The sequence below is a fragment of the Barbus barbus genome (genome assembly GCF_936440315.1).
Source record: "Barbus barbus genome assembly, chromosome: 20".
NCBI classification, from domain to species: domain Eukaryota; kingdom Metazoa; phylum Chordata; class Actinopteri; order Cypriniformes; family Cyprinidae; genus Barbus; species Barbus barbus.
Window position 1 is genome coordinate 3172725 of NC_136748.1, and position 27663 is coordinate 3200387.

General features: G+C 37.8%; 2 protein-coding genes across 2 annotated transcripts; one reads left to right on the forward strand and one right to left on the reverse strand.

Moving 5' to 3' along the window:
- Positions 1–2695: 2695 nt before the first annotated feature.
- On the forward strand, positions 2696–17317 carry LOC306885943 (retinol dehydrogenase 16-like). Its single transcript, XM_079442769.1, has 5 exons — positions 2696–2834; positions 13966–14381; positions 14472–14624; positions 16504–16637; positions 16795–17317. The coding sequence occupies exons 2-5, from the start codon at positions 13994–13996 to the stop codon at positions 17155–17157; spliced, it is 1038 nt and encodes a 345-aa protein (XP_079298895.1). The 5' UTR covers positions 2696–2834; positions 13966–13993; the 3' UTR covers positions 17158–17317.
- Positions 17318–19257: 1940 nt separating this feature from the next.
- LOC306886055 (C-C chemokine receptor type 6-like) lies at positions 19258–22581 on the reverse strand. Its single transcript, XM_079442916.1, has 2 exons — positions 22504–22581; positions 19258–21259 (listed from the first exon to the last, which is right to left on the reverse strand). Exon 2 carries the CDS (start codon positions 21242–21244, stop codon positions 20192–20194), a length of 1053 nt encoding a protein of 350 aa, XP_079299042.1. The 5' UTR covers positions 21245–21259; positions 22504–22581; the 3' UTR covers positions 19258–20191.
- Between the last annotated feature and the right edge of the window lie 5082 nt (positions 22582–27663).

Below are 27663 nucleotides of genomic sequence, written 5' to 3' on the forward strand. Positions count from 1 at the left end.
CTCTTGGAGCAGGGGCCTCTGCATGACGACTCTCTAAATCGAGAGCAGGCCTACTACACTCCATACACTGGGCATCTTGTGAGGAGGTGCAGCTACCACTCACATAATTGCCCCAGCGGAGCTCTGGCGAGCAGAGATCTCAATAACTCTCAGTAGCGAGAGGAGACCTGCGACGCTCGCCAACTCTCGGCTCTTCTGAGCTCCAGCTACAATGGTAACATCAAGTGTCCGGCCCCTTTTGAGGCCGCCTTGATGAGCTGTCTTTATGGTCGAGTTGGTTTGGCCTCCTCTTCTTTGAGCGTCATTCTGCTGGGGCCTCCGCCTGCCTGAGCTCCAGCTAGACGGTGTAATCAAGTGTTTGGCCTTCTGTTAGGCCGCCTTGATAAAAGGTATTTTACATTGAGTAGGTTTGGTCTCCTCTCGTTTAGAGAGTCATTCTGCTGAGGCCTCCACTAACCTGATCTCCAGCGAGTGTGACATCAAGTGTTCGGCCCTCTGTGAGGCTGCCTTGACAGATAGTCTCGCTTAGACCGCTTACTGGGGCCTTAGCTAGATGGTGACATTGAGTGTATGGCCCTTCTTTTGGCTGATTTGATAGTCTATCTTTTTGGTCGAGTCTATCTAATTGTCAGATTGTCCTACCAGGGCTTACTGTGTATGCGCACATCAATATTGCGTCCTTTTTCTCATGCTGAGCAACAATATTTAATGTATCTGCATTACTGTAAGGGTAGGTTTAGGTTTGAGGTAGGTGTAGACGTTAATAAAACACATTCTATTAGGTAGAAAAATGTATTTATTGTTGGTTTCCTGTAGCTGTATGCTTTCTAGCCACAACCGCAAATATAACATAATTACTGTATTTGCATTACTGTAAGGGTAGGTTTAGGGTTGTGGTAGGTATAGACGTTAATAAACCATAATTTTACGGGTAGAATTTTTCATTGTCGAATTGTACTACCTACAGTCAGGGTTCTGTCACTTCGGTCTAGTTTATTCATGGTTTTGTGACGGAGCCCTGACACTCCCTTCTTGTCTTGTTTTCTGGTGAGCGCGCGGCTTCGAGTGTGCTTGTCTGCGTGTTTTAATGGCAGGTAGCAAAATCTGACAGGGTAGCACAAATCAACAGAACATCAGGATTTCTCGACACACGCTCCGAAGCCTCGGCACAGAATGTAACATCACTTCCTAAACCTACCCTTCCATATACCCTTACCCTAAACTTACCCTTAAAACAATACAAACATATTTTTGGTAGCAAGATCTGATAGGTAGCATTTTTCGCCAGGTACTCCGGTCAATAAAGATCTAGTTGTTCATGTTACCACTGTGTCATCCTCTTCTGTTATCATGACAGAAGACCAGACCTACAACAAACACAACAACCATGAGCCTACTTCACCCTGTCGATTTGTTGTTCTCCGTCACTCAGGATGGCTGACCCATTGAGGAATACGCTGGGAAATTCCTGCAACTGGCTTCAACACTTTGTTCAGAGGATGCTGTGCTGATGGACATTTTTCATAGAAGTTTTGATGAACCGTAATACTCAAAGATGCCATCGGGTGTGAATACGTACACTTTAGAGCAATATATTCTCTATGCCCTTTTACCATTCTTCATGTGATTTCTAAGTCTGTCCCAGAGAAGCACGATCCAAAGTTCACATTTGCCGTCAAATCCACTCCAGGTTCAGAGTCCAGTCACAAACCCATTCCAGCTCCTGAGCCCTCAGTCCAGTGTCTGTTTCTGCCCCTGACCACAGCCCAGTGTTGGCTCCAGCCCCTGACCATAGTTTAGTGATTGCTCCAGCCCCTGAACACAGTACAAAGAAGGCTCTAGTCATTCAGGTTACCACTGTCATCCTCTTCTGCTATTGTGACAGTTGTTTGTTCTCTTTGGGGCTTTCCTATGGCATTAAAATACATATCCTGCTTCTGACACTAAATGACCATACAGGAAAACTTATCAGGCAATTTAATTTTTTATTTCTATTTCGGAGTTTACATGAACGCTTATTCTGTAACATGCTTGATTTACAAAAGATAAAAAGACGGATTACACTTTTTCTCCAGATATTATTCACTTTGTTGTTGTTGTTGTTTTTTTGCTTTTTTATGTAAATGTCTACGTCTCCATTTACTGGTGGTTCTTAGAACATTTTCTAAAAAAAAAAGTTACATATATCATGTGACTATTACACATCTTTCCCATGACAGTCAGCTCATAACACGTTGACAGTGAATAAGCATCATTCATTCATTTTATTTGTTAGTATGTTTTGTCATTATTTCTTCATATTATTATTATTATTATTATTATTATTATTATTTGTTATTAGACATACGGAGTAGAAAAGATTGAAACAGGATTCCTCCAATAATGCACTAAGGCTTGTTTCAGGTCAGTAAATGAAATACAAATAACAATTGTTTTATATAATTGTATAATTTTACTCTAAATGCATTGCTATTTTTCAATTGCTACTTTGCATTTGAATGTTTTTGATCAGAATACATTTGAGGGAATGAATGGCTTCTGTTTTCCCATGGCTTATCAGGTTATCAGTTTCATAATCTTTTGGTAGATACTTATAATGTAGTTCTTTGTCCTTTTTATCCAAACTCATGCATCCAGCGTGGCATTTCCCACTGCAATCACGAGTGTCATGATGTCATTATATTTGGTTAGGTCGAATAAATGAAGGTTTCCCTACCATCTTACAGCTGAAGAAACCTCTTCTGAGACTGACGCCAACTTCTACATCCATAAAAAACAAAGGCTTGGTGTTTGTGAATTAACTTATACTTGGATATTCATCACAAGAGCCAAAAGTAAGTTTGGGGAGGGATGCATTGCATTGTGTACAAAAATGCCATTAACATTTTGGGTTAATATTTGTGGGGAAAGCTTGTGTTTTAGATACCTTGATTAGTCATAATTTCATGGTTTCAGTAATTTAATTCAACAGTCTTGTGATGAGAATCCATTTTTAAAGTACAAATAATTAATTCAATCTGAGTCTCAATAAACTGCATGCATAACAATTATAATTCAACTGAAAAAAGTGCTGTTTAAATTAGTATTTGAGTAAGCTTCCAATAGCGTGTGTAATGCCTCAGGACACTGCTGTCACACTGAACAACATTTCAAGCTATTTTGACATACTGTTTCCAGCGCTTAGACTCCATATCCTGAATACACATCACTAAGCATGACTCTACAATACTGAACAAAGGAACAAGGAAATGGTTCAAATTAAACACTACAAATTTAATAGTAGATTTGTACTATTAAGTAGGGGAAGTCGTGGCCTAATGGTTAGAGAGTCGGACTCGTAATCGAAAGGTTGTGGGTTCGAGTCCCCGGCCGGCAGGGATTGTAGGTGGGGGGAGTGAATGTACAGCGCTCTCTCCACCCTCAATACCACGACTGAGGTGCCCTTGAGCAAGGCACCGAACCCCCAACTGCTCCCCGGGCGCCGCAGCATGGCTGCCCACTGCTCCGGGTGTGTGTTCACGGTGTGTGTGTGTGTGTGCATGCATTTGTTCACTGCTGTGTGTGTGCACTTGGATGGGTTAAACGCAGAGCACCAATTTCGAGTATGGGTCACCATACTTGACAATACGTCACGACTTTACTTTACTTTACTAGATTTGGAACTCTCCCTCTAAGATTTTGTTGGGCGCATTTTCTAGTAATTGCTTTAAAAAATCATTTTGAAAAATAGAATTCAACAGTCTGGTTCTGGAATCTCATCAAAAACCCCATTAATTATTTCCATAAAGAACAGATGGTATTCAGGAAATACGTATTTACATTGAGCCTTTGTGCTCTATGAATGGCCTTTTTCTTTGAGGACAGCACATGTGCACTTCCATAACCCAGGATTACCAGCTAAGGTCAGCTGCTTGAAGAAAATGTATAGTTTATTGACACATTCTGATTTTGCATGTGTGCAAACCAGAACTCACAATAAACTTAATTTTATGATATTACATATGATATTAGATATTCTATATCTAATATATTAACAATCTAATACCATATAGGATATTATTTAATATAGCCTACTGTATGTAATCTAATATATTAAACATTAAAGATGAGTTATGTATTAGCAGTCAGAAATCTTTTTAAATTTATATATGGTCATTATAACGTTGTCCTAATTGGGACTACTTCATGACAACAGTGTTTAATTTGAATTGTTTACATTTTCCGTCATTGAGGAGAATCAGCTAAACCATAAAACCATTATGAAAAAGATTCTAATGTTTACATTCATTATTGATCTGAGAAACGTTTGTGTTTAACAAAACCACATGCAACAGATAACAGGTAAAAATAGCTGATCATAACTTTGCTAATAATGTGGCATGATATTTGTTTAGGCAGACCAAAACAGAGTCATGTCAAATGTCTGAGAGTTAGCAGCCCTAAATAAACACTATTTATTTCCTATAATAACCACATACTTAATGTTCATGCTTGTACATGAATATAGTCTCTATTAAACGTAAGTAATCTGTTTTCTGTGAATGTGCGAGACTTCCGCTTTAAAATCCCTGGTAGGGAAATAACGAGAAGAATAACAAAATACAATAAACTGTAAAATTGTTTGTGCTACAATCCAGTGTATTTATAATTAAGAAAATGCATAAAAATGTTATGGTAAGAAACACCAGTTTGCAATATCAAGCAGCAAAATGGGCTGTTTTGTACAGCTACAAATAGCTGGAAGCGGCTGACACCAGAAGCCAGACACATTAAAATTACAAACAGCCACGCTCACTCTTACAGGAAAAATGGGCAGGCAGTTAATCATTCAAGCAGTTCATTAGGAGTCTGATTTAACAAATCACGTTGAATCTGTTCAAAAGAATCAATTTAGAATGTGCCGACTTGCGAACACTGGCTCTGTAGGGCCTGCTAGTGATTGATTTTAGTTTGCACTTGGGAGGAGAGAAGAGGAAACGAGATGTTCAGCTGAAATTAATAGTTTGTTAAAGACTTCTTTCAAAGGCCTACTCTAAAGCAATATGATCCGTATATATTTAGTTTAAGCTTGTAAATGAAGCACAGAGATGGTAAAACAGCAGAGCTAACTAGGAGTGGGTATAATAATTCAAATAAAATAAAAAACTGACAGTCATTCTTTCTGAATTGGCCTCTTTGCTGCCAAAGTTTGGGTCTAATGCTGCCTTCACGTGCAATCAGGATTATCGTAAATACAAGTTTCCTAATCAGAAATTGGACGTGAACAGCCTCTCAAGTTGTATTTACTACTGGGAAATTCGGAAATAATTTAGATTTCCGAGGTGGGCTTGTCATAAACTTTAAACATGGTGGAGGGGACAACCATTGCTGCTGTCAATGCTGTTCTCACAACAACTATGGCTGTGTCCAAATTCAGGGTCTGCATCCTCCTTAGGATCCTTCCTACCCGGTTGAAGGAGGAGGGATCCTCCGACGTCCGCAAAACCCGGAAGTCGGTGTTTGTGAATTTGGACAGCCTACCCTTCTTTCAGTTCCCTCCCTTACCCGTTGCTCATATCCTGTCGCCTAGCAACCGTGACAGCGCCAAGCAAGAAGCGGGAAAATGGACAAACAAAGAGTTATTCTCCTCATTTTAATTCTTTTGGAAGAAATAAAGCAATTAAATAAATTAAATACTTTCTTTGCTCGTTGTCGGAGAGTTTTTTATATCAGACTACAAGACAGTCACATCCAGGTAAGCCATTATAGCCTATTTTTATTTGTTTTTAAGTATTCTACTAATTTCTCCTACAAATTCATTGAGCCGAAGCATAAACTTTAGCTTGTTTTGTCAGAGAAACTCCTCTCCCACTCCGCTACCGCTCGCTTCGTCCGCCATTACGCTCTGCCGAAAAGAATTATGGGATAGGTAGGACGGGAAAGGATCCACCACACCCATCCTTCCAATTCGGGGAAAAGGAGGACGTATTTGTGGGCCGCATTTGAAGGATCCTACGAATTTGGACAGCCTTCGTCGCGGCGCTGTGACGTAACATCCTTCAAATGAGTACTCCGAAGGATGCAGACCCTGAATTTGGACACAGCCTACATCCCTTTGTCTGGTCGCTAAAGTAGTGTATTTATAGGCTAGATATGAACGATCACTCAAAGCATATTGTATGTTTTATAAGCAGTGAAATAAGCATGTATTTGACCGAGATTCCAGAATTGTCAGCAAACTGCATGTATAGCGCAGTGAATATTTATATGATTGTCAACCAGTGGGATGCTACATTTTATTCTTTCCAGTGTTACGAGATTTTGGGTTTCAGTGGGTGTTAATGAGTTTTCCCGAACATGTGCGTGGAACTGAGAATTTTAGTTCATGCTCCTTGTATCTCAGCAGGTTTCATGGAATATTTTAAAAAAGGTAATATTTTCAGCGTTGTGCAAACGTATGCCTAAACAACATTTGTTCATCATTTTGTAAGCGTTTATAATGTTTTTATTAATTTGCTCATTTTGTGCAGTCGTCCCTAACTGAATGATTGCAGGCATTCTCTGTGTAATGTTAGGATAAATCCCAGTAAACCCAGTTTTAAAGTAAAATGCTTTAAAACTGTCTGCTATTGTTATCTTTTGAGTGCAACAGCAGGAAATAAACTTGTATCTGTGGACTAATCATTTTTAATCCACCCTGGTGTGATTGTTCAAACTGTTTGACTTATATTTACAAAATGAACAGGAATCCAAGACCACACACATGGATGAAAGTGTTCCTTTAATACATAAGCAAATTTTGGATTAAACAAAATTGTATGGACAAAAGTGTATAAAGTAGCCTATATTTGGTACACTGTAAATGAGAAAACAAATAGGCCTACTTCACGGCATTTTATGGAATAGAATATGCAACTAATTTGATGTGAACAAAATTATTTTATTAACAACAACAACTATATATATATATATATATATATATATATATATATATATATATATATATATATATATATAATTTAATGTATATTTTCAGGAAATGTATATCAAAATATGTGTATGTCTGCACTATGTCTGTATTATTATTTTTTTATTTGCACTGGTAGCGCCTGTCACCAAGACAAATTCCTTGTGTATGTAAACAAACTTAGCAATAAAGCTCTATCTGATTCTGATTACGGTTCTAAGGTTTTAAGGTCTGTGATGTCAGATTTCAATTTTTCCTCTTCAGTGTCATTTGATCTTTCAGAATTCATAATAATATGCTGATTTTTCATAATAATATGCTGATTATTATCAGTTGAAAGTTGTTGTGCTTAATGAAGTGTGGAAACCATTACACAGTGACAGGATTCCTTGATGAATTGAAAGTTCAGAAAAACAGTATTTATTTTAAATAGAAATCTTTTGTAACATTATAAATGTACTTACTCTCATTTTTTTATTAATCGTAATGCATCCCTGTCAAACAAAAGCATACATTTCTTAAAAAAATAACATAATACTAAAAAAACAACAACAACATAGTAATCCCAAAACCTTGGAATGGTAAGTCAAATGCCAGAATCAAGTTTAGAAATATGTTGTTGTTGTTGTTGTTTTACCTCTGTTGCATATGATCTTAGAATAGCTTTATTATGTGTCATATTTTTATACAGCAGATCTAACAAGGATATTTACATCACACTCTCTTTTCTCCTATTTAGTCTTGTTTTGGTGCATACATATTTTTAGTTTGTAACAAGAATTCAATAGTGATTCTGTCACGAATCCTGCCCATGAACTTCCATTCATTCACCACCAGAGGTCACCTGCTCACCACATGGACTATTGCACTACACTACACTACCGGCACTTCACCATTGGACTACAGTTCCCATGATCCATTGCACTGACGACACACACAGCTGATTTCACTGATCACACAATCTCACACGCTTTATAAGCCTTGGACTTCCTCTCTGTCATCGCTGAGTATTGTTTGCGTATATCCTAGCAATAGCTACTCTACGGTGCCCTCTCAGTGAATATAGCCTTGCCTTTTCTAGTGTTTTGGTATCTGCCCGTGTTTCCTGGATTAACCCTTTGCCTTACCGTTCGGACTCTGTTTGCCCATCGTTTGGATCTTTGCTCGTGTACCTGGATTATCTCTCTGCCTTGCCCTGTTGGATATTGTTCGCCGATCGTCGACCCACGCTTTCCCTAGGATTGCTCTGTGTCTTGCCCATGCCATACCTGTCTGCTGTTGTTTGACCCTGCCTGTGAATTGACCATGTTTATAAATAAAAGCTTGCACATGGATCCGCACGCCTCACGTCTTGTTCACCCTGTTACAGAATACTCGGCCACACAAGGATCCAGCTGCTTTTCTGAGGAACATTGGCCAGGTATGGACACGGCAATAATTTTGTTAGCCCTGAAACGAGGCTTGCGGTCGCTGGAGAACTATATCTGCTCATTTTTAGCCATTGCTAATTATTCTGATCTACCGGATTGTTTATTAATAGAGATTTTCTGCAACGGCTTAAACCCACCTCAAGTCTAAACTTACACGCGAGGGTCCACGTTCATCACTCAAGTCAGTTTCTGGACTATGCTCTGTTATCAGTCGGTTCCTCATTCACCGTGGGTGTTGCGGAGGAGGCGGAGGAGGCGTGCCGATAATGGCGGCCGCAGCGTTCAGTCAATTGCCAGCTCTGGGACATTCGAGTTTATTGACCGCAACTCCGGTGATTAAACCCGCTAGTGAAATGGTGGCCGTACCCGAGCGCACAGTTGATCTTCGCGAATCAAGCCAATTCACGGTTTATGAATCCTCGTTCTGCCCTGTCGTGGCCATGGAGGCCGTCTATGAATCCTCGTCCTGCCCTGTCATGGCTATAGAGGCCATCTGTGAACTCTTGCCTTGCTTTGAACTGGCCACAGAGGCCGTTTTTGAACCTTTGCCCTGCTCCGAACCGGCCGAGGAGGCCATCTCTGAACTATCAATATGTCCTATGTCAACTAGTGAACTTATTGATGACCTTTTAGTGTTTTCTGCTTATGTCACAAATCTTGGCCATGAACTTCGATTCGTTCACCACCAGAGGTCACCTGCTCACAACAAATGAACAGCACAACGAACTGAAATCGATGTATACAACTGGTTTGCGGTGATTTATCCTAACATTACACAAAGAATGCCTGCTATCATTCAGTCAGGGACAACTGCACAAAACACTGAAAACTAATCAAAACTATTACGAAATGATGAACAAATGTAGTTTAGGCATACTTTTATAAAATATTCCATTAAACCTGCTGAGATACAAGGAAAGTGAACTGAAATTCTCAATTCCGGGTAACTCATTAATATTCATGTATGCTCCGCCCACTGAAACCGAAAATGTAACACTGGCATTAAAGCGCTTGAATAGACAAGCTCGTAATCACGACTTCATATAGCACGTGAAGGCAGCATTAAAACTTAGTCATCTTTCTCTCTATCTACTGTTTCTACTTACTTATGCCCCTTTTTTCAAGATGTAATATCCCTGATAGCACACATACATCATAGAAGACATATTTTTTAGGGTGTTTGCTCATCTGCAATATGTTAATAGGATGTTTCCTTTTAGATGTCAAATAGATGTCTATTAGATGACTTTAAGATGTTTATGATTTAGAATGTATGTAAAACTGACATCTTAAAAACATCTGTCAGAGGTTTGTACACAGCAGATGCTTTCCAGACATACATGTGCTATCTCTCAGGTGTCCCCAGAATGTGTATATGAAGTTTCAGCTCAAAATACCCCACAGTTCATTTATTATATCGTTTTGAAAATGCCAATTTTGAGATGAATGTTTTCGTACATGTATCTTTAAATGCAAAATAAGCTGCTCCCCACCCTCTTTTCCAGAATAGCGCTCCAAAAAACATCTGTTTGGTTTTGATTATCATGTCTAGCCTGCTGAAATCATGCGCTTTAAAGCCATATTAGTTTAAACTTCTGATATACAGTTTTCTGAGTGCACATATCTGAAGCACATTGTGCTTTGATTACAAATACAAGTTTAAAAACACGCAAGTTAAAAAAAAAAAAAACAGTCGGTTATGTCTGTGAAGGGTAAACAGATGGGAAAGAAACCGTACGTTTATATTAGATCTGTGCATTAAGTGACCGCAGCGTAATGCACCTATTCTGTTAATATGACCCAAACAATAAAATATAAACAGAAAACCACTCACTGCTCTTGAATAAATAATTTCTGTAGCTCTAATAAGCAGACAATTCTTCCTTGAATACTGCTTTTAAATGCTCTAGCGAGCAGATAAACATGATGGATTGTTTGTGGCTCACTCAGGGTGGGGTCTCTGCTAATACAGCAGTGTCAGGGCATGTAAAATGTGACATCACACTTTACAAATTCAGAAACTGCTTGTTCTGAGACACTGGTTATGATTTATGGGGATTAAAAAAAAGGGCTGGTGGATTTTTTATCATTATAGGGTAGTTTTGTACACACATTTACATTGTGCATTTACATATGTAAAAGAGAATTTTACATAATAGGTGTCCTTTAAGGTTAAAAAAGGAAGAAATTTGGAAGCTGAAGATATGTGTATGTATGTGTGTGTGTGTGTGTATATATAGCATACACACACATGTTGGTTTTTGTGGTTTATGGGGACTCTCCATAGGCGTAATGGTTTTTATACTGAACAAACTGTGTGTGCTATTGCCCTACACCAACCCTACACCTAAACTTAGCCCTCACATGAGACTTTGTGCATTTTTAGATTTTCAAAAAAACACCATTTAGTATGTTTTTTAAGCCTTTTGAATTACGGGGACATAGGCAGTGTCCTCATAAACCACCTTCATATTGTAATACCTCTGTCATACCCATGCCATTATACACATTTGTGTCCTCATAAACCACATAAACATGCACACACACACACACACACACACACACACACACACACACACACACACACACTCACTTACACACACACACACACATAGCTTCAGCTTAAAAATTTCCTTTTATATATAGCAGCTTCAATATTTACTTTGTGTATTGTGTACACACACGCGCGCGCACACACACACACACACACACATACATACACACATATATATATATATATAGCTATACAGGTGCATCTCAGAAAATTACAATATGGTGACAAAGTTCATTTTTTTTCTTTTAACTTATTTCAAAAAGTGAAACTTTCATATATTTTAGAATCATTACACGTAAAGTAAAACACTTCAAAAGTTTTTTTTGTTTTAATTTTGATGATTAGAGCTTACAGCTCATGAAACACTAAAATCAGTATCTCAAAATATTAGAATATTTCCTAAGATATATTTACAAAAAAAAGGATTTGCAAAACAGAAAAGTTCAAGTTATTTAAAGTATGTTCATTTATGCACTCAATATTTGGTCGGGGCTCCTTTAGCAGAAACGCCAGCATCAGTGAGGTGTTGCATGGAAGCGATCAGCCTGTGGCTCTGCTGAGACACTATTGAACCTTCAGCTGTATTGTTGGATCGACTGTTTCTCATCTTTCTCTTGAAAATATCCCATAGATTCCATGTGGGGTTCAGGTCAGGCGTGTTGGCTGGCCAATCAAGCTCAGTAATATCATGGTCAGCAAAGCACTTGGAAATGGTTTTGGCACTTTTGGCACTGTGGGCAGGTGCTAAAGTCCTGCTGGAAAAGGAAATCAGCATCTCCATAAAGCTTGTCAGCAGATGGAAGCATAAAGTGCTCTAAAATCTCCTGGTAGACGGCTGCATTGACTGTGGACTTGATAAAACACAATGGACCAACACCAGCAGACGTCACGGCACCCCAAATCATCACTGACTGTGGAAACTTCACACTGGACTTCAAGCAGCTTGGATTCTGTGCCTCTCCACTCTTCCTCCAGACTCCAGACCTTGATTTCCAAATTAAAAGCAAAATGTACTTTTATCTGAAAAGAGCACTTTGGACCACTGAGCAACAGTCCAGTTCTTTTTCTCCTTAGCCCAGGTAAGATGCTTCTGATGATGTTTCTGTTTCAGAAGTGGCTTGGTAGCCCTTTTCCTGAAGACGTCTGAGCGTGGTGACTCTTGATGCACTGACTCCAGCTTCAGTCCACTCCTTGTGAAGCTCTCACAAGTGTTTGAATCAGCTTTGCTTAACAGTATTCTCAAGCTTGCGGTCATCCCTGTTGCTTGTGCACATTTTCCTACACAATTTCTTCCTTCCAGTCAACTTTGCATTTAATATGCTTTGATACAGCACTCCTTGAACAGCCACCCCTTTCAGTAATGACCCTCTGTGACTTACCCTCTTTGTGGAGGGTGTCAGTGATCGTCTTCAGGACCATTGCCAAGTCAGCAGTCTTCTCCATTATTGTGGTTTCAAAGAACAAGAGATACCCGGAATTTATAAGGAAAGGAAAGGGGTGTGTGGCCAAGTATGGTGACCCATACTCGGAATTTGTGCTCTGCTTTTAACCCATCCAAGTGCATACACAGTAGTGAACATACACCCGGAGCAGTGGGCAGCCAATGATGCGGTGCCCGGAGAGCAGTTGGGGGTTCGGTGCCTTGCTCAAGAGTCTCACCTCAGTCGTGGTATTGAGGGTGGAAAGAGTGTTGGTTATTCACTCCCCCCACATACAATCCCTGCCGGACCTGAAACTCGAACCCACGACCTTCGGGTTACAAGTCCGACTCTCTATCCATTAGGCCACGACTGCCTATATACTGTATGGATGGTCATTTATTGAAACTCAAATGTAAATATTCTAATATTTTGAGATACTGATTTTTGACTTTCATGAGCTGTAAGCACTAATCATCAAAATTAAAACAAAAACCTTTTGAAGTGTTTTACTTTACATGCAATGAATCTAAAATATATGAAAGTTTCACTTTTTGAAATGTTACAAAAAAATTGACTTTTTCACCATATTCTAATTTTCGGAGATGCACCTGTGTATATATATATATGTATGTATATGTATGTGTAAATTGGACAAGTATTTTAGCAAATAAATTTACAGTCTTATTGTGTTTAATATATGTGTAATAATATGAAATCGCGTTTGGTCTCGTGCTGTGTCGCGTATCTTGTTGGTGTGTGCATTTGCCTGGCCATTTTTGGTTGGTGGGCAGGAGGGTGGGTCCAGCTGAGTTGAGGTGGTGATTTGTTGGATTGGTATAAAGGGGGTTGTTGTGCCACGGCGGCGGTCGCGGCGGTCGTCGTGTGAGGCCCTCTTAGTGTGAAGACCGAAGAGTGTAAAGACCATCAACTCTACCGTGCGACTCCACCAAGGGATAGAAGTATCGCTTTTTATTTTAGTTTATTCATTTATATATTTATAATTGAAATGTTGTTATATGCATGTCAATTTTATTTAATTTCTTTATTTTCTTAAATATGTGGGTATATATTATTTATAGAGTTGTAACTTTTAGTTACTTTTTCTTATAAGTCGCTTTGGACAAAAGTGTCTGCTACATGACAAAAGTAAGTAAAAGTAAGTAAGTAATATATGTGACATGTGAAACCTTGTGTCATTCGTCCTTGAATAAAAGAATCAATACAAATCTCCTGTATCTGCTATTGTGATTAAACCACGGAATGTTTGTTATGAAACCTCAAACATTTGTGTCTGTATATCTCTTGATTATCTTAATTTACTGCCTATAGTTTACAGTAAATCTGATCACAGCTCTTAATCGCTTGGTCAATCTGTCTTTGTGCATGACCTGGTTGCAGTAGAGTGCGATCTTATTCATCTTTTGTGTGCGTGCGTGTATGTGTTTGCATGTCAACAGATACCACAAGGAAAACACAAGGTAAAATAACGCTGTAACAATGCATGATATCTGATGTAACTGCTAATATTGTGGGGTCCCTTGACCCACTTGTATTTTGGTGCTCTTTTCAGTTGTAATTTTTCAAGTTGTCATTTTTCTGTTTCATCAATTAAAGGTTCCTCAATCAGAGCCCCTAATTCACAATGAAGCCAGTGTTGTTCAGCATGACCGTCCTGCTCATTTGCTACAACTGTTTGAGTGAAGAACACATTTACACATCTATCGGTCTGGTCATCTGCTTCATGCTCTGGGCTAAAATGGTATTCTACGCAGAAAATGGCTTGTCGGATGGATTTGGCCGGGCGGTGTTGATTACAGGTTGTGATAGTGGATTTGGACATCACCTGGCAAAGAAACTGGACCGCATGGGCTTCACAGTGTTTGCCGGATGTTTATGTCCTGATGGTCCCGGGGCTCAGAGTCTGGTTGAAGATGGCTCTGACCGTATAAAGGTACTCCAGCTGGATGTGACCAAAGATGAAGATGTCTGCTTGGCCAAGGGTTTTGTGCAAGCAAATTTGCCAGAGAAGGGTAACTTAAACACTTCAATGTGTCTTATTCATAGTATTTCACATTTCAAGGATGAAATCCCTCTTGTTCTGTATATTGTAATTTTCCCAGGCCTCTATGCTGTGGTAAATAATGCTGGAATCAGTGACTGGGGAGAGACCGAGTGGAGCACTGCCAAGGACTTCCAGAAGATGGCTGACGTTAACCTGTTTGGTGCCATCAGAGTCACCATCCCATTCTTGCCACTTGTCAGAGCATCCAAAGGTCATTGGTGCTGTCTATTCTAACTTGCGTATAATGTACTAAAGTCATTGTTGATTAAAATGCCCATTATTATACCATTTTTAAGGTTCCTAATATTGTTTTGGGAATCTCCCACAATAGGTTTACATGCATGCAACATCAAAAAAACAGTTTTCTCATAAAATGCATTGACTTTTACCTCATTTTCCAACGAATCTCAAACGATTTGTTCAAAGCAGTTCTAAGATTCACTCTGCATCTCAATGTTTATACTATCCATCCTAACTAAAATGTGAGGTTATCCCAAAGCATAGTATTCCAGCAGGCACAGGACGTCATTGTAAGTTCAGATTGATGTTGAACAGATTCTGGTTGAGAATGACAATCGGTTTGACGTCAGTATTTGACACCAATTTGACATTGACTTAATGTTGTATTTTAGTTACACAATGTAAAAACAAGAAAAATCAACGTCAGCAGTCGGTATTGGACATCAAATTAACATTTACATTTAGACGTCGCAACCGAAATTTAACTAAATATCAACATCTTATGACATTGTGTGACTGCTGGGATGTTGAAAGGAGTTTGCCAATTTCAGGTAGATTTTTGAAGTGTGGATCCGTGCGCACTCTATGACCACAATCCATTGCACTTTGGTTCAGAACTACAAACACGAATAAAAAAAAAAAAAAAAAAACACAAACATGATGGATGTGTGTGACCAGTTAAGTAGAGCATTTTAAATAAAGCTATGCTACGGGGTGATTCATGTATGTCATATATGGGGGTTATTTCATATGTTAATATGTGCAGCAACAGTTTTTCATACATGCAGCATGTTGTGGATGTATTGGAGTGTAGTCTCGGTACTTGCTCTGCTGCCGCAGCAGCAGCGTAGCAGATCTATTCCGATAAAACCAAACACATTAATTCAATTCAAGTTTATTTGTATAGCGCTTTTCACGATACAAACCATTGCAATGCAGCTTTACAGAAAATTAAAGTTTCTACATTATATTTAGTAATAGCTTATCAGTGGTGGCTGTCAAGTTGATGTCCATATGGAAGTAATGTACAGTAAACATCATGCAGTTAGTTAATGACGTAATCAAACAGACGGTGAACACTATTAACAGCAAAGATTATTGCAATCAAACGTGTTGCACAATTTGGTAGTTTTTCATGTTGTCTGAGGGTTGGCATCATCTGAGGGGTTGGCATCATCTCTTCTCAGGTGTTCGGTCATCTCAGATCTTTGTAAGGATTGGATCCAGACTGAAGCTTGTGTAGTTACCTTGGGATGCCAATCCCGTGGTAGAAACAGAGAAGGAAATAGAGACAAAATTAGCATAGCTGCTGTTCCAACTAAGCAAAAACGATATTCAACCCAAGCATTAACATGTACATTACCATACCAAACACTGTAACCAACAGTGCACCCAATAATCTGGTAAATTTGTGTGCAGAAATGTTTTCTAAAATCAACTCTATACTAATTTTGCATACAGTACATACAGTTTTGCAATGTTTAAAATAAATAATTTAGAGATTATGCGCTGGTCTGTGCTCAGGTCAACTGTTGTCAAAATAAAAGCTGATACTGACACTGATCAGCCAAACAGAAAAGCTTATTGAGTGATGCAGATCATTTAAAAATGCCTTGATAATTTCAGTTGGCCACTTATATTTTCCATTTAGGTACTGATGTGTAGACTTTATGTAATGTATACCTTTAAGGTAGTAATATACACCCTTTAGAGGTGTAAAAAAAAACAAGCAAAGGCAAAGTGTACCTTTTTTGAAAGGGTACTACTGCGCCAGTGACTACAATTGTAACTTTTTTTTCTTACTGAGAGTTTTACTTACTGCTACTTTTAATTTCATCATTCATTCTTAGGTCGTATGTTATATGTGTCAAGTATCTTTTCTTTCTTCAACTGTCTGAACATGGGAGCATACTGTGTATCCAAACGGGGACTGGAAGCATTTGCAGACTGCTTGAGAGTAGAGATGGCCAGTTTTGGAGTTAAGGTAAGGCCTGAGTCATTCTTTCAAAGGGAAACTTACAGTGTCATTGATGTTTTAAAAGCCTAAGTGGACATTTATTTTTATTTTTTACTGTTGTTATTATTACAAATAGGACATTACTTTGAACACAGTGCATTATTTTATTTTTCTGTTCTTGTAGGTCAGTATTATTCAGCCTGGAGATTTTGGCATAGCCACAAGCATTCTGCCCAAGAAAACACCGCAAGACATATGGGATGAATTTGATGATGCACGTAAACTAACCTTCAACCAGAAATACATTGAGATGGCATGGGAATATTTTAATTTATTGTGTACTTCAGGATTTAAGGATTGCTCTATGGTTATCAATGCTATGTTACACGCTCTCACTGCTCCCAAACCTCAAACCCGATACCTGCTCGTATCCTGGAGAGATATGTTTTTTTTCTACATATGCCCTTTTCTCCCTACTTGTATCACTGATTCTGTGTTTTATGTGAGTTACATGTATCACAAGCGTAAAGTTATGCTTTACTCATAATTTGATTAGTCATAATAAGAAGAGAGCTTGCTTTACGCAGATGACTCAAGTCCTAAGTGTTGCTGTAAGACTGCTGTAACTCTAACATGAGACATTACAAATTGTTCCTGGACAGTTGTTAACTAAAATACTGAAGTGTATACTGAAACATTCTTTATTATAAAGGTGTGTTATGTACTCCTTCCCCTTTTCTTTCTGAGTAGAAACATAAAGTATTTATCACAGATAATCTTGCTGAAGCCTATGCTGAAGAATTTATCATGGGCAACATTCAAAGGACTTTAAAGGTCAAGAAAATCTTTCAATTCATCCCGCTTTTTATTTGGACGCGATTTGTCCTGAATTGTGACTGCTATTATAGATGTATGGGTTGGGAAACTATGTGGAACATTTATGCTACAAAAATGCATTCACAACACCACAGGACCACTAAAACTATTGAAGGTGAAAGACTGGAAAACTAAGAAAAAATGTGACAGGTTAACGTGAAAAAGTTTGGGGCAGTGAAATTAATTGAAAGATTCTGTTTTTAAAAAGAAATGCTGTTCGTTTGAGCTTTCTATTCATCAAAGAATCCTTGAAAATACTGTGCCATGTGTAACGGTGGTGGCCGCCCTAGCTTAGATAAGCTCTAAAGGAAATGTCCGGGCGCCAGTCAGGATTAATCCTGACAAAATTTAAAACCACTCAGGATAGCAAAAAAAACAAAGACCACCTGTTACAATACTAATTTACAAAAAAAAAAAAAAAAAAAACATAAAGTCAAATGTGCGGAAGTAAATGTGCGAGTGCGTGCGTGTGTAGTAGTGAATGAATGAATATGAATGAGTGTGTATGGGTGGCTTAAAGGTACTGACCAACTTTGCAATCAGAAAGGAAACTGGAGAGTGTTGCAGGTTTTGTAGAAACCAGGAGAGGTGGATAAACAGCCCTCACTTGTCTTCCGAACAGTATTACTAAAAGCAGATGATCTTGATGTGCAACACTAGAAGTCAAATAAACTTCACGACGCACCAGACATTGCTCACAGGAAGCCACAGTTCGACAAGCGTCAGTCTTTCCACTTTGTACGCCATCCACTCACTCTTACTACTGCAAACCTTACTGATGACGCAATTTTTTTCAGGTACGTCACGCTTCCTTCTATCCTACTTCCTTCCGCTGTTAATTGAAACACTCCACCCCAGTCACACAAAGTGAAAGTAAATGAATTCTGTGGCACGGATTTTCCGCATTGCCACACATGGTTTCCACAGAAATATGAATCAATGATTCTTGAGCAGCAAATCAGCATCATATAATGATTCCCAAAAGATCATGTGGTGAAAATTCAGCTTTGCATCACATACTAAATTACACTTTAAAATATACATAGAAAGCATAATAATAAAAATTAAAAAATGACCTAGAAACTTATTCATTAAACTAGTTGGTGAATTTGTAATGTAAATTTGGGTGTTTGATGATGCCATATTTCATCTGTATGCAAACTCAATGTGTTGTTCACAGATGTAGTATGAGGAACTAAGATAAGCATGATTTAAATAAATAAAGCTCCTGGAGAGACAACCTATGTTTTGCTGAAATGGTTGAAAAGCCTCTTTCACCAGTCAGGTTTTCCTCCTGTAATGTTTCCTGCTATCGTGGATATGGTATTACTCCAGGTCAAGTCATGATGTTTTATTTATAAAGTGTTTCATTTCTGCTTTTCTCTTTAACCATTATCTGGAAGTGTATTGCTCTGTGACCCATTTCGTTTGATTTAGATAAACATCCCACTACTTTCAGTAACTTGTGTACATTTATATCCAGAGGAAGAAGAAGCGTGTCATTGTCTACAGTTCGCAAAGATATAGTTAGATAGAGGGCCTCCTTTCCAACCACAAGGCCAAAAGTCCCTGTCTAACACTCCAAAAGTCATATAGCAATACAATGCTACATAATACAACACTGTTTTATCGCTTCATAGCCCTTTCCAGCAGACCTCATTTAGCACTGTCACAGTGAATCATTTCTTAATATTTAAAGGTTGTATGTTCACCCTGTAAAGCCTGACATATGAGCTAGTCAGAAAAATCAATCTTTGAGTTTTGAACTTTTCAAAATTGATTAAACTTTATTGAACCTTTATTATAGTTAACAGTTTATACACACACACACACACACATACCCGTGTTTTGCTGCAATGCCCTTTCACCAAATTTTATTTTATTAGCTTGCAATGTAAATCAATGGGATCTTTATAACAATATAGCAAATACTTGCTTTAAATTGTATAAATATCAGTCGTCACTCTATATCTCCAATAATATGTCTTAATAAAACTAAGCATCTAAATATCATCTTACTATCAAAATATATAATGCAATGCACAATGATTCAGTAGGCTTTACATGGTTAAATGCTTGTTTATAATATTTCTATAATGCATTATACTGAGCCTTTTACAAGATAAATGCATTTTTATACCTTAACACTCATATGGTTTAATACCATATTGTTGACAAGACTGATTTGCATTTCCCGATATGCATTTGCCTTGCAAATCAAGTATGGGTTGTAGTAGTCGGCCCACAATAAAGTTACTATGAAAAAGCTTCTGAATAGGATGACATTTAGAAAACAAAAATATTTACCATATTTTCCACATCAGTACTTTCAAAACAAGGCGTAACACTACAATAAAGTTCCATTTATTAACATGAGTTAACTACATTAGTTAACATGAACTAACAATGAAAATACTTTTCTTTTTCAACATTTGGCCAACTAATGCATTACTAAAAATTTGAATATATGAATATTATTTAATGGACCTGAGATGACATGTAATTCATAAATGCTGTAATAAATGTATTGCTCATTGTTAGTCAGTGTCAGGTAATGCATTAATGGAACCTTATTCTGAAGTCAAAAAGTTTACCAAAAGTTTCAGTTTCCTTTCAGTTATCAGTGAAACTAAAACACAAACCAAGCACCAAACAAACGATCCACAGATCACTGCTTCCTTAAGAACAAACACTCAAAAGTTCTGTCACATTGTAAATGATGATGGGTTCTCATGGTTCTGTCCAACAACAGTTTTGTTTGTTGATATGTACTGCTCAGAGGTCTGCTGAGAGGAGCGTCGCGAAATGTACCGTTTCCCCAGGCACCGCAAGTCTTGGAAGATCTGACAAAAGTGGCTCCTGAATTTAACCCCGATGAAGGCGTACAGAATGGGATTCAAGCAACAGTGAAGGTAGGCCACACTCCTGCTGATAGACAAAGTCATCAGAGTCGTCTGTTCTTCCTCGCAGACTCTCTCACTGAACCGTTTACTGGTGTGGACGAGAAGCGCCACGTTGTAAGGCAGATGGCAAAGGACGAACACTAAGACCACGGCCAGGACCACACGGATCGCCTTGTGCTTCTGGAAGTTTTGTGCTTTGAGTAGAGTCACCATGGTGCACGAGTAGCAGAATATCATGACCATCAACGGCACCAAGAACCCGAGCACCATCTGCATGCTCGGAATCAGGATTTTCATGATTCTGGCCAGGTTTTGCACCTCAAAGTCAAGGATGCATTCCTTGTTTTCCTCCTTGTAAAATATAAGCGTAGGCAGAGACAATATAAAAGCGAGCAGCCATATGAGTGAGCAGATGAGACGGCTGTACACCTGAGCTTGCAGTCGAATTCGAACCGATCGTCTGGCTTGCACGATGGCGATGTAGCGGTCGCCGCTGATGCAGGCCAGCAGGAGCGTGCTGCTGTACACGTTGATGCTGTAGGCTGCTCTCAGAAACTTACAAGCCCACGTGCCCATGCTCCAGTCGTGCTGTTCATTGTAGATGATCAGTGGAAGGGCGATGACGAAGAACAGATCCGCCAGTGCCACGTTGACCAGATAGATATCGGTCATGGTTTTTGCTTTCTTGTAGAAGGCGTATGTCAAGAGGACCAAAACATTGCCCAGCAGGCCGAGCGCGCAAATCAGAGAGTAGATGAATGTTGGGATGGTCACTTGCTGTTCGGTCACCAATGTCAGGTTACAAGGTTCCACATCATCTTCATAAAAATAGTAGTTATCCGTGGACTCATTCATAACTGTATGACTGACCTTGAAAGAACAGAGGGATGGAAAGAATTCAGATCTGAACATCTAAAATGAAAACTACCGCACAGTACCTCCAATGTTTTTTACGAGAGGAAAAAAATACATTTGCATATCAAAACAAGTGTACTTGAAATAAAAACTGTACTTGCAAATAATGTAATATTAATTAAATAAAAAGCCACTATCACTTTCATGACCGCGTGTCTTTTAAAAAGTGCACTTTGTAACAATGTCAAATTCAAATTTCTACTTTAAAGAACATTTTAATTCCCTTTTTTAATCATCTTTTGCTCATGTTTTTAAGTACACTTATTTAGAATACAATTCAATTTCATATAATGTCAATAGAAATTCGATTCAGTAACCTTTTTAACCATATTTTAAAGAAAATAGAAGTAATTATGAAATTATCAGTTCAGCTAATTGAATTTCCTATAAAGTATAATACATTTTAATTTAGTGGCAACTGATGTGCATTATGTGCAAAGTGTCAGAAAACATTACAGTTACTGTAGTTTGCACTATTAGTATATTACCGTAATAAGAACTCTTTTCAAAAGTATGCTAAACTTTTGCCTGGCAGCATGTGTAAGAGGGAAGTTATGCAAATGATTCTGCATCAAGGCTGCTTGTGTATAGATAGCAGATAAGATAATGATACCACAGTGATATTTACGAAAAAAGGAAAGGCGTTTGTGTCCTTGTTTCAGCCGCTTGCAGGTGTATTTCTGCACATGTAAAAGTCTGACTGCATTTACTGGTATTAAAGGGGGGAAATGTTTAGATAAAGACCACTCCAACTCATTCATTAAAATAATAATAAATGGAAAATTAAATGTTTGTTTTCTCTTAAGAAAGCCATGCTCAGAAACAATTTATATCCAACAGTATTTAAGCATTAAACAATTTAATATAACTGCACTGACACTAACGGATGAGAACAAAACTTGAACTGAACTCGAGTTGAATAATAACAATTTTGTCTTGCTTATAGTGCAAATGAATTATTTTCATAACTGATTAATTTCACAACATTATTACAAAGTGATCTTCCTGTTTATTCCTGTAAAACTGCTTTGAAATAATCTGTATCTATAGAAATAAATGTCGCTTGACATAATTCTAACATTCAGTCATTCAACATTTGTGATGTCAAAACTATGACAAATAAAAGCACTTTTTTCCCACAGTCTCTTGCAAACAAATGCACTTTCCTCAAATTAATATCTGTATTTAAAATACTGTACCTCTTCTTTTAAGTCCTTCTTTCTGACTCTTTCTCTGGCTGATTTGAGAAGAGAGGGATATTTCAACAGTTCACATGTGAATGTGATGCACCTGTTTCAGTGTGGTCCTTTATGCTTCTATAGACCGGCCCACATGTGAGATCATGCTGTAGGTGCTGTCACAAATGCAGTGTTGATAAAATGTTATCCGGTTCTGTTATCTGATGAAGCTTCTTCTTTGATGTCCTTTTTTTCCCTCCTACACTGATGGCAATTTTCATTTGGCTTTTTACCACCTCCAGGAAAAGCTTAGATCTCTTAAATATATATATAAAACAAAGTTTAAGAGACTGTTCTTTCAAAACATTACACCAGTCTGTCAGCTGACCTCAACAAACAAAAACTGAGAAGTAAACAGAGGAACAGAGAGAATTGCTGCATTGTCTGGTGACACTGTCACACAGGACACATGTTTTAATCCAGTCAATATGTATTATGATGGTTTTATAGTTGAGTTTATGGATTTGCATGATGTCTTAGCCATTTTATTCCTCTTACCTATTTTAATGCCTTTAAATTAGACTGGGTCTGCCTGTCATGAGAGCGATCACTGATCACATGACAAGGAATTGGAAATGGACATTATTGGATTGTATGCACTGTTGGACCAGAGATTGCCTTACTATTGGGAGATGAGGGGGTCTGTAATACTTACTATTGGAGAAAGTGTAACGGTCAACTTGGATTACGTGTGCCTTAATAACCAATGACATTACAGCCTTGACGTCATTGAGTTGTGCGATACTCAATCGCTGTTTACAGATACCATAGGAATGAATAAGAAATGCCATAAGCTGAATCCCACCTGTTGCAAAAAGTCAGTGACTTCTCTTATAAAACTGCATTTTATTTGTGGTAAAGTCTAAAAATTGTTCAATCCAAAAGTATCGTTTAGTGTAAAACATGTTGATGATTAGCAGATAAGCTGTTGATTCAGTAAATGATGATTCGTTTAAAAAGCTCTAATAAGCTGTTTATTCAGCGTAGTGAAGCCTCTCCTCCATTGACATCCATTCAAAAAAAAACAAAACAAAAAAACAGCCTCTGGTCTCCTTTCCATTACACTTTTTTGGCTAAAGGTTGCAGGCTCTAGTGGCTTTGGTTGGACACTTGAAAGTGAAAGTGAAGTGACCCATACTCGGAATTGGTGCTCTGCATTTAACCCATCCAAGTGCACACACACAGCAGTGAACAGCCATTCATGCTGTGGCGAACAGTTGGGTGTTCGGTGCCTCGCTCAAGGGTCTCACCGCAGTCGTAGTATTATTGAGGGTGGAGAGAGCGCTGGTTATTCACTCCCCCCACCTACAATTCCTGCTGGACCCGAGACTCGAACCTGTGACCTTTGGGTTACAAGTCCATTAGGCCACAACTTCCCCCGACTTGCATTTGAGACTATCAACACACTGGCACTCATTCGGACTGTTTTAGGGTATGGCGTTATGTGAATATTGTAAATACACATTTGATTTTCACTTTAAAATGGTCTGCCTCATGTCTTTAAACACTCCAAGCTCTCACACTGTTCTCACTCTTTCTGACTGTTCCAGGCGCATCTCAGTAAAACCTTGTTTCCTTGGTTTTTAAAAAATATTCTGTACCACTTTTCTCTCCTTAAAGTGTGGGTGTGATGAACAAATACATTATAATACAAATACAATAATTCCTCATAACTTTACCCTGATATTTACAACCATACTTGTCCTCCTTTTAAAGTCACAAAGCTTTAACATTATGAAACCAAAGTACAAATGTAAATAATTAGTAATAAATGAAAACATACATGCATGAAAGAACGAATAATGGACATATTGAAAGATATTTTATGCAGAAATTCCTGTTGGTTATCATTTGGTAATGAAGCTGTTGTAAAATACAAAGAGTTCCAGTTTTACGACAATACCGGGGTAAATTGTTAGGGTGCCAGTTTGATCAGCTTAGTGTTTATGTTGTGTCCTGTTTGTCTGGATCACAGGGCTGACACATGGTGTTTTTGTTGGTTGTGTATTGTTACCCTACCCCTCTTTTTACCTTGTTATCTCGTTATGGCTCACACCTGTTTTAGTTGGTTCATCACCCTTTTTATTCCCCTCTTGTTTTTGTCCTGTGACAGATTTAATCTTTGCTCTGACAGTTAACAAGGAACTTGTCTGCAGTGACAGTGTGACTTTGTCTTGTTTTCCTGCTTATTATCCAAATTTAGAGATTTCAATTGAATTGAATTTATTTTATTTTTATATTTTCTCCCTGTTCTACTAGCCTCTTGTTTTTGAGTTTAGCCTGGTTAGTTTAGTTTTATTTTATTTTTTTAATTCCTGCAACTGAATTTAGTTTACCATCCTAAGTCAATTAATAACAGTTAGGCGTTTTTATAACAATATGTGGGGAAAAAAGCTAGAATTGCATCTACATTATACAGTTGCACTGTAATGAGCAATAGGTGTTCATATCAGTGTGTGTGTATGCTTGAGTAGGCGTTTGACATTTAATCATGCTGATGCCAACTTTTGATATGCAAATTGTCTGACCTACAAAACAAATAATAAAGCAGTTCATTACACAGCCAAGACATCTTCTAGTTTTGTTCTTTCAGGCTGCAAGTGGATGCCTTTGGTGAAGCTTTACAAAGTGATGGCAGAAGGAATGGATCCTAGATTTTACTAATACGTAGTAAAACACACACACACAAAAATCATTAGATGTTGTTTTCAAGGTTATATAACATATGTTACATATAGTTCTATATCATTATACCAGACTTACAGTCTTAAAGGTTTTGCACTCATGTACGATACACAGAATCTCACATAGATCCATTCACACGGCCTGATCTAAAGAACAACTGGTTTATCATTGTATGGTGTGGATGCCATGGTGACAGTGGGTCCCCTCAAAGGGATTTTTCACCCAAAATTTAAAAAATTGCTGTTGAATAACTCACCCTCAGGCCACTGTACGTGACTTTTCTTCTACAGCAGAACAGTAAAGAATATTTTTAGCTGAAACCATATTCCTTGGTGATTTATAAAATGCAAGTCAACAGCTACATCACCATGACAGCCAAAAAAGTAAATAAAGTAGTGCTGTCAGTTGCTTAATCCCACCTAACATTAAAGGGGCCATCGGATGCTAAATTCACTTTACAAGTTGTTTGAACATAAATGTGTGTTGGAAGTGTGATACAAATCCACCCAGTGTTTTTTTTTTTTAAATCCCTATTTTAAAATCCCCTTTCTCAAATCAGGCTGTTCTGAGATTCCTGTCAGAATTAAAATGATCAATTTGTGGTGAAGGTTGATGCATCAGAAGTCGGGGGCCGTTTTGCCCCAGAGCTCTTGTTGTGATGGGAAAATACACAGCTGTGCTTTTCTTTTTTTTCTTCTCCAGCTTTCCCCAGTGGAATAGAAATACAATATCAGTAATTGCTGGCTGTCAGGTTGGCATTGGGAGAGTAGCACCACTGGTTGGAGGCTCAGGGGTACCTGTCATCATAATAACCTTGAATAAGACACTTGACATAACTGTCTCTGGTGGTCTTCCACTAATAATAGAACCACAGTTACACCAATAACTAGTAAATATCTTCTTGTTGTAAATTGGTGGAATCAACATCGATGTAATACATAAATATTTTCTAGAAAACTCTACTTCTTGATAATATATTGCTCTGTTTGAGTTTACTGACTTTTTTCACTGGTTTGCTATTTTATATTGAGGTGTTATACACTCCAAGAAAATTAGCTATTTATGTTAAATGCTTTGATATATTTTTGTTATGCTTTACAAACTATGCCAAGTTGTAAATATGGTGGCATAAATGTTATTGCTATGATTATTCTGATTATTCCACTTTATGTTTGGTGGTCTTAACTATTATGTACTTACATAAAAAAACATAAGTATGTACTTATTGTGTTCATTTTGCATTGCAAAACACTTCTGTTGCTATTGAGGTGGGATACAGGTAAGGTCAGGGACAGGTTTGGTGGGATGGGTAGGTTTAAGGGTGGGTTAAGGTGTAAGGGATGGGTCAACAGTGTAATTATAAATGTAATTACAGAAATTATATGCAGGTATTTTTTTAAATATAAGTACAATGTAAAAACATCCATGTACACAAAAAGTGTTGAATTACAACATGTTGAAAAAACATTTTGTTATACATTTTTAGTATGATACATTTCCAGAGTATAACAACTGGTGTCAATGTTACAACTAATCTGTAATTCAGGTGATTCTGTAATTTGGCAACAAAAATAGTAATTTGAATAGTCATTTAAAAACCAGTATAGTTCCCAAGTAAATGAATCTGTCTTCACAACTTCACATACTGCAAGTCATAAAGTTCACACTCAATAATCATGTCTTCCATCTGTTTATTTAAAAAACAATAAGTGCCAAATAACATCATTCTATGATTTAGCATTAACTTGGATCCACCAAATTAATTTTGATAGGATAACAGATGTAGGAGTAATATTCCTGCTGGTTGGTGTTTCCGTCTGGGATATCAAGTCCCACCTAGGAAGAATGACAGAAAGAGAATAATCTTCACTTTCTGAGAAAAGGATGCAAACCATTAATAAACATAAACAGTTGATGCAATCAGGGAAGCCTCAGACTCTTTTTTTCCCTACATAATAAATCACCTGCACCTTAGAGCACACAGACAAAAACCAATAAGAACTGCTGTCATGTGTTTAAATGTCTGATTTTTGGGAACTCAAACCTGTGAGCCAGTTCTGGGAGGTAATTATACCAAATCATTTTGACGGCAGTCTTAGGCTCAGGCATTTCAGACTGACTAAAACAAATGGGGGTGAAATGGGATTGCTATTCTGGTTAATCCTGTTATCTAATTATATATGTTGAGGCAACATCACATGAGTTTTTTTGTGTGTGTGTGTGTATCCAGGAATTTATTCAGTAAATTTGTTTTTCGGTATATTTATTTTCATTGTAGTTTATGTGCATGTTTTCTTACTGAATAAAAAAATAGCCACTTCAGTTGAGTGGATTCCTTTTTTAAGCACATTTTAAGATTTTATGAGCATCTTTGTGTTTTTTATGCAATATCCCAAACCTTGTATATACAAATGTGTAAATGTAAACAGCTAATGT

Excerpts from the sequence above, each read along its gene's own strand:
- LOC306886055 (XM_079442916.1), bottom strand. The coding sequence starts at position 21,244 with ATGAATGAGTCCACGGATAACTACTATTTTTATGAAGATGATGTGGAA.
- LOC306885943 (XM_079442769.1), top strand. The coding sequence starts at position 13,994 with ATGAAGCCAGTGTTGTTCAGCATGACCGTCCTGCTCATTTGCTACAAC. Across the intron at positions 14,382-14,471 it reads AGCAAATTTGCCAGAGAAGG|GCCTCTATGCTGTGGTAAAT; the intron begins GTAACTTAAACA and ends TAATTTTCCCAG. Across the intron at positions 14,625-16,503 it reads ACTTGTCAGAGCATCCAAAG|GTCGTATGTTATATGTGTCA; the intron begins GTCATTGGTGCT and ends ATTCATTCTTAG.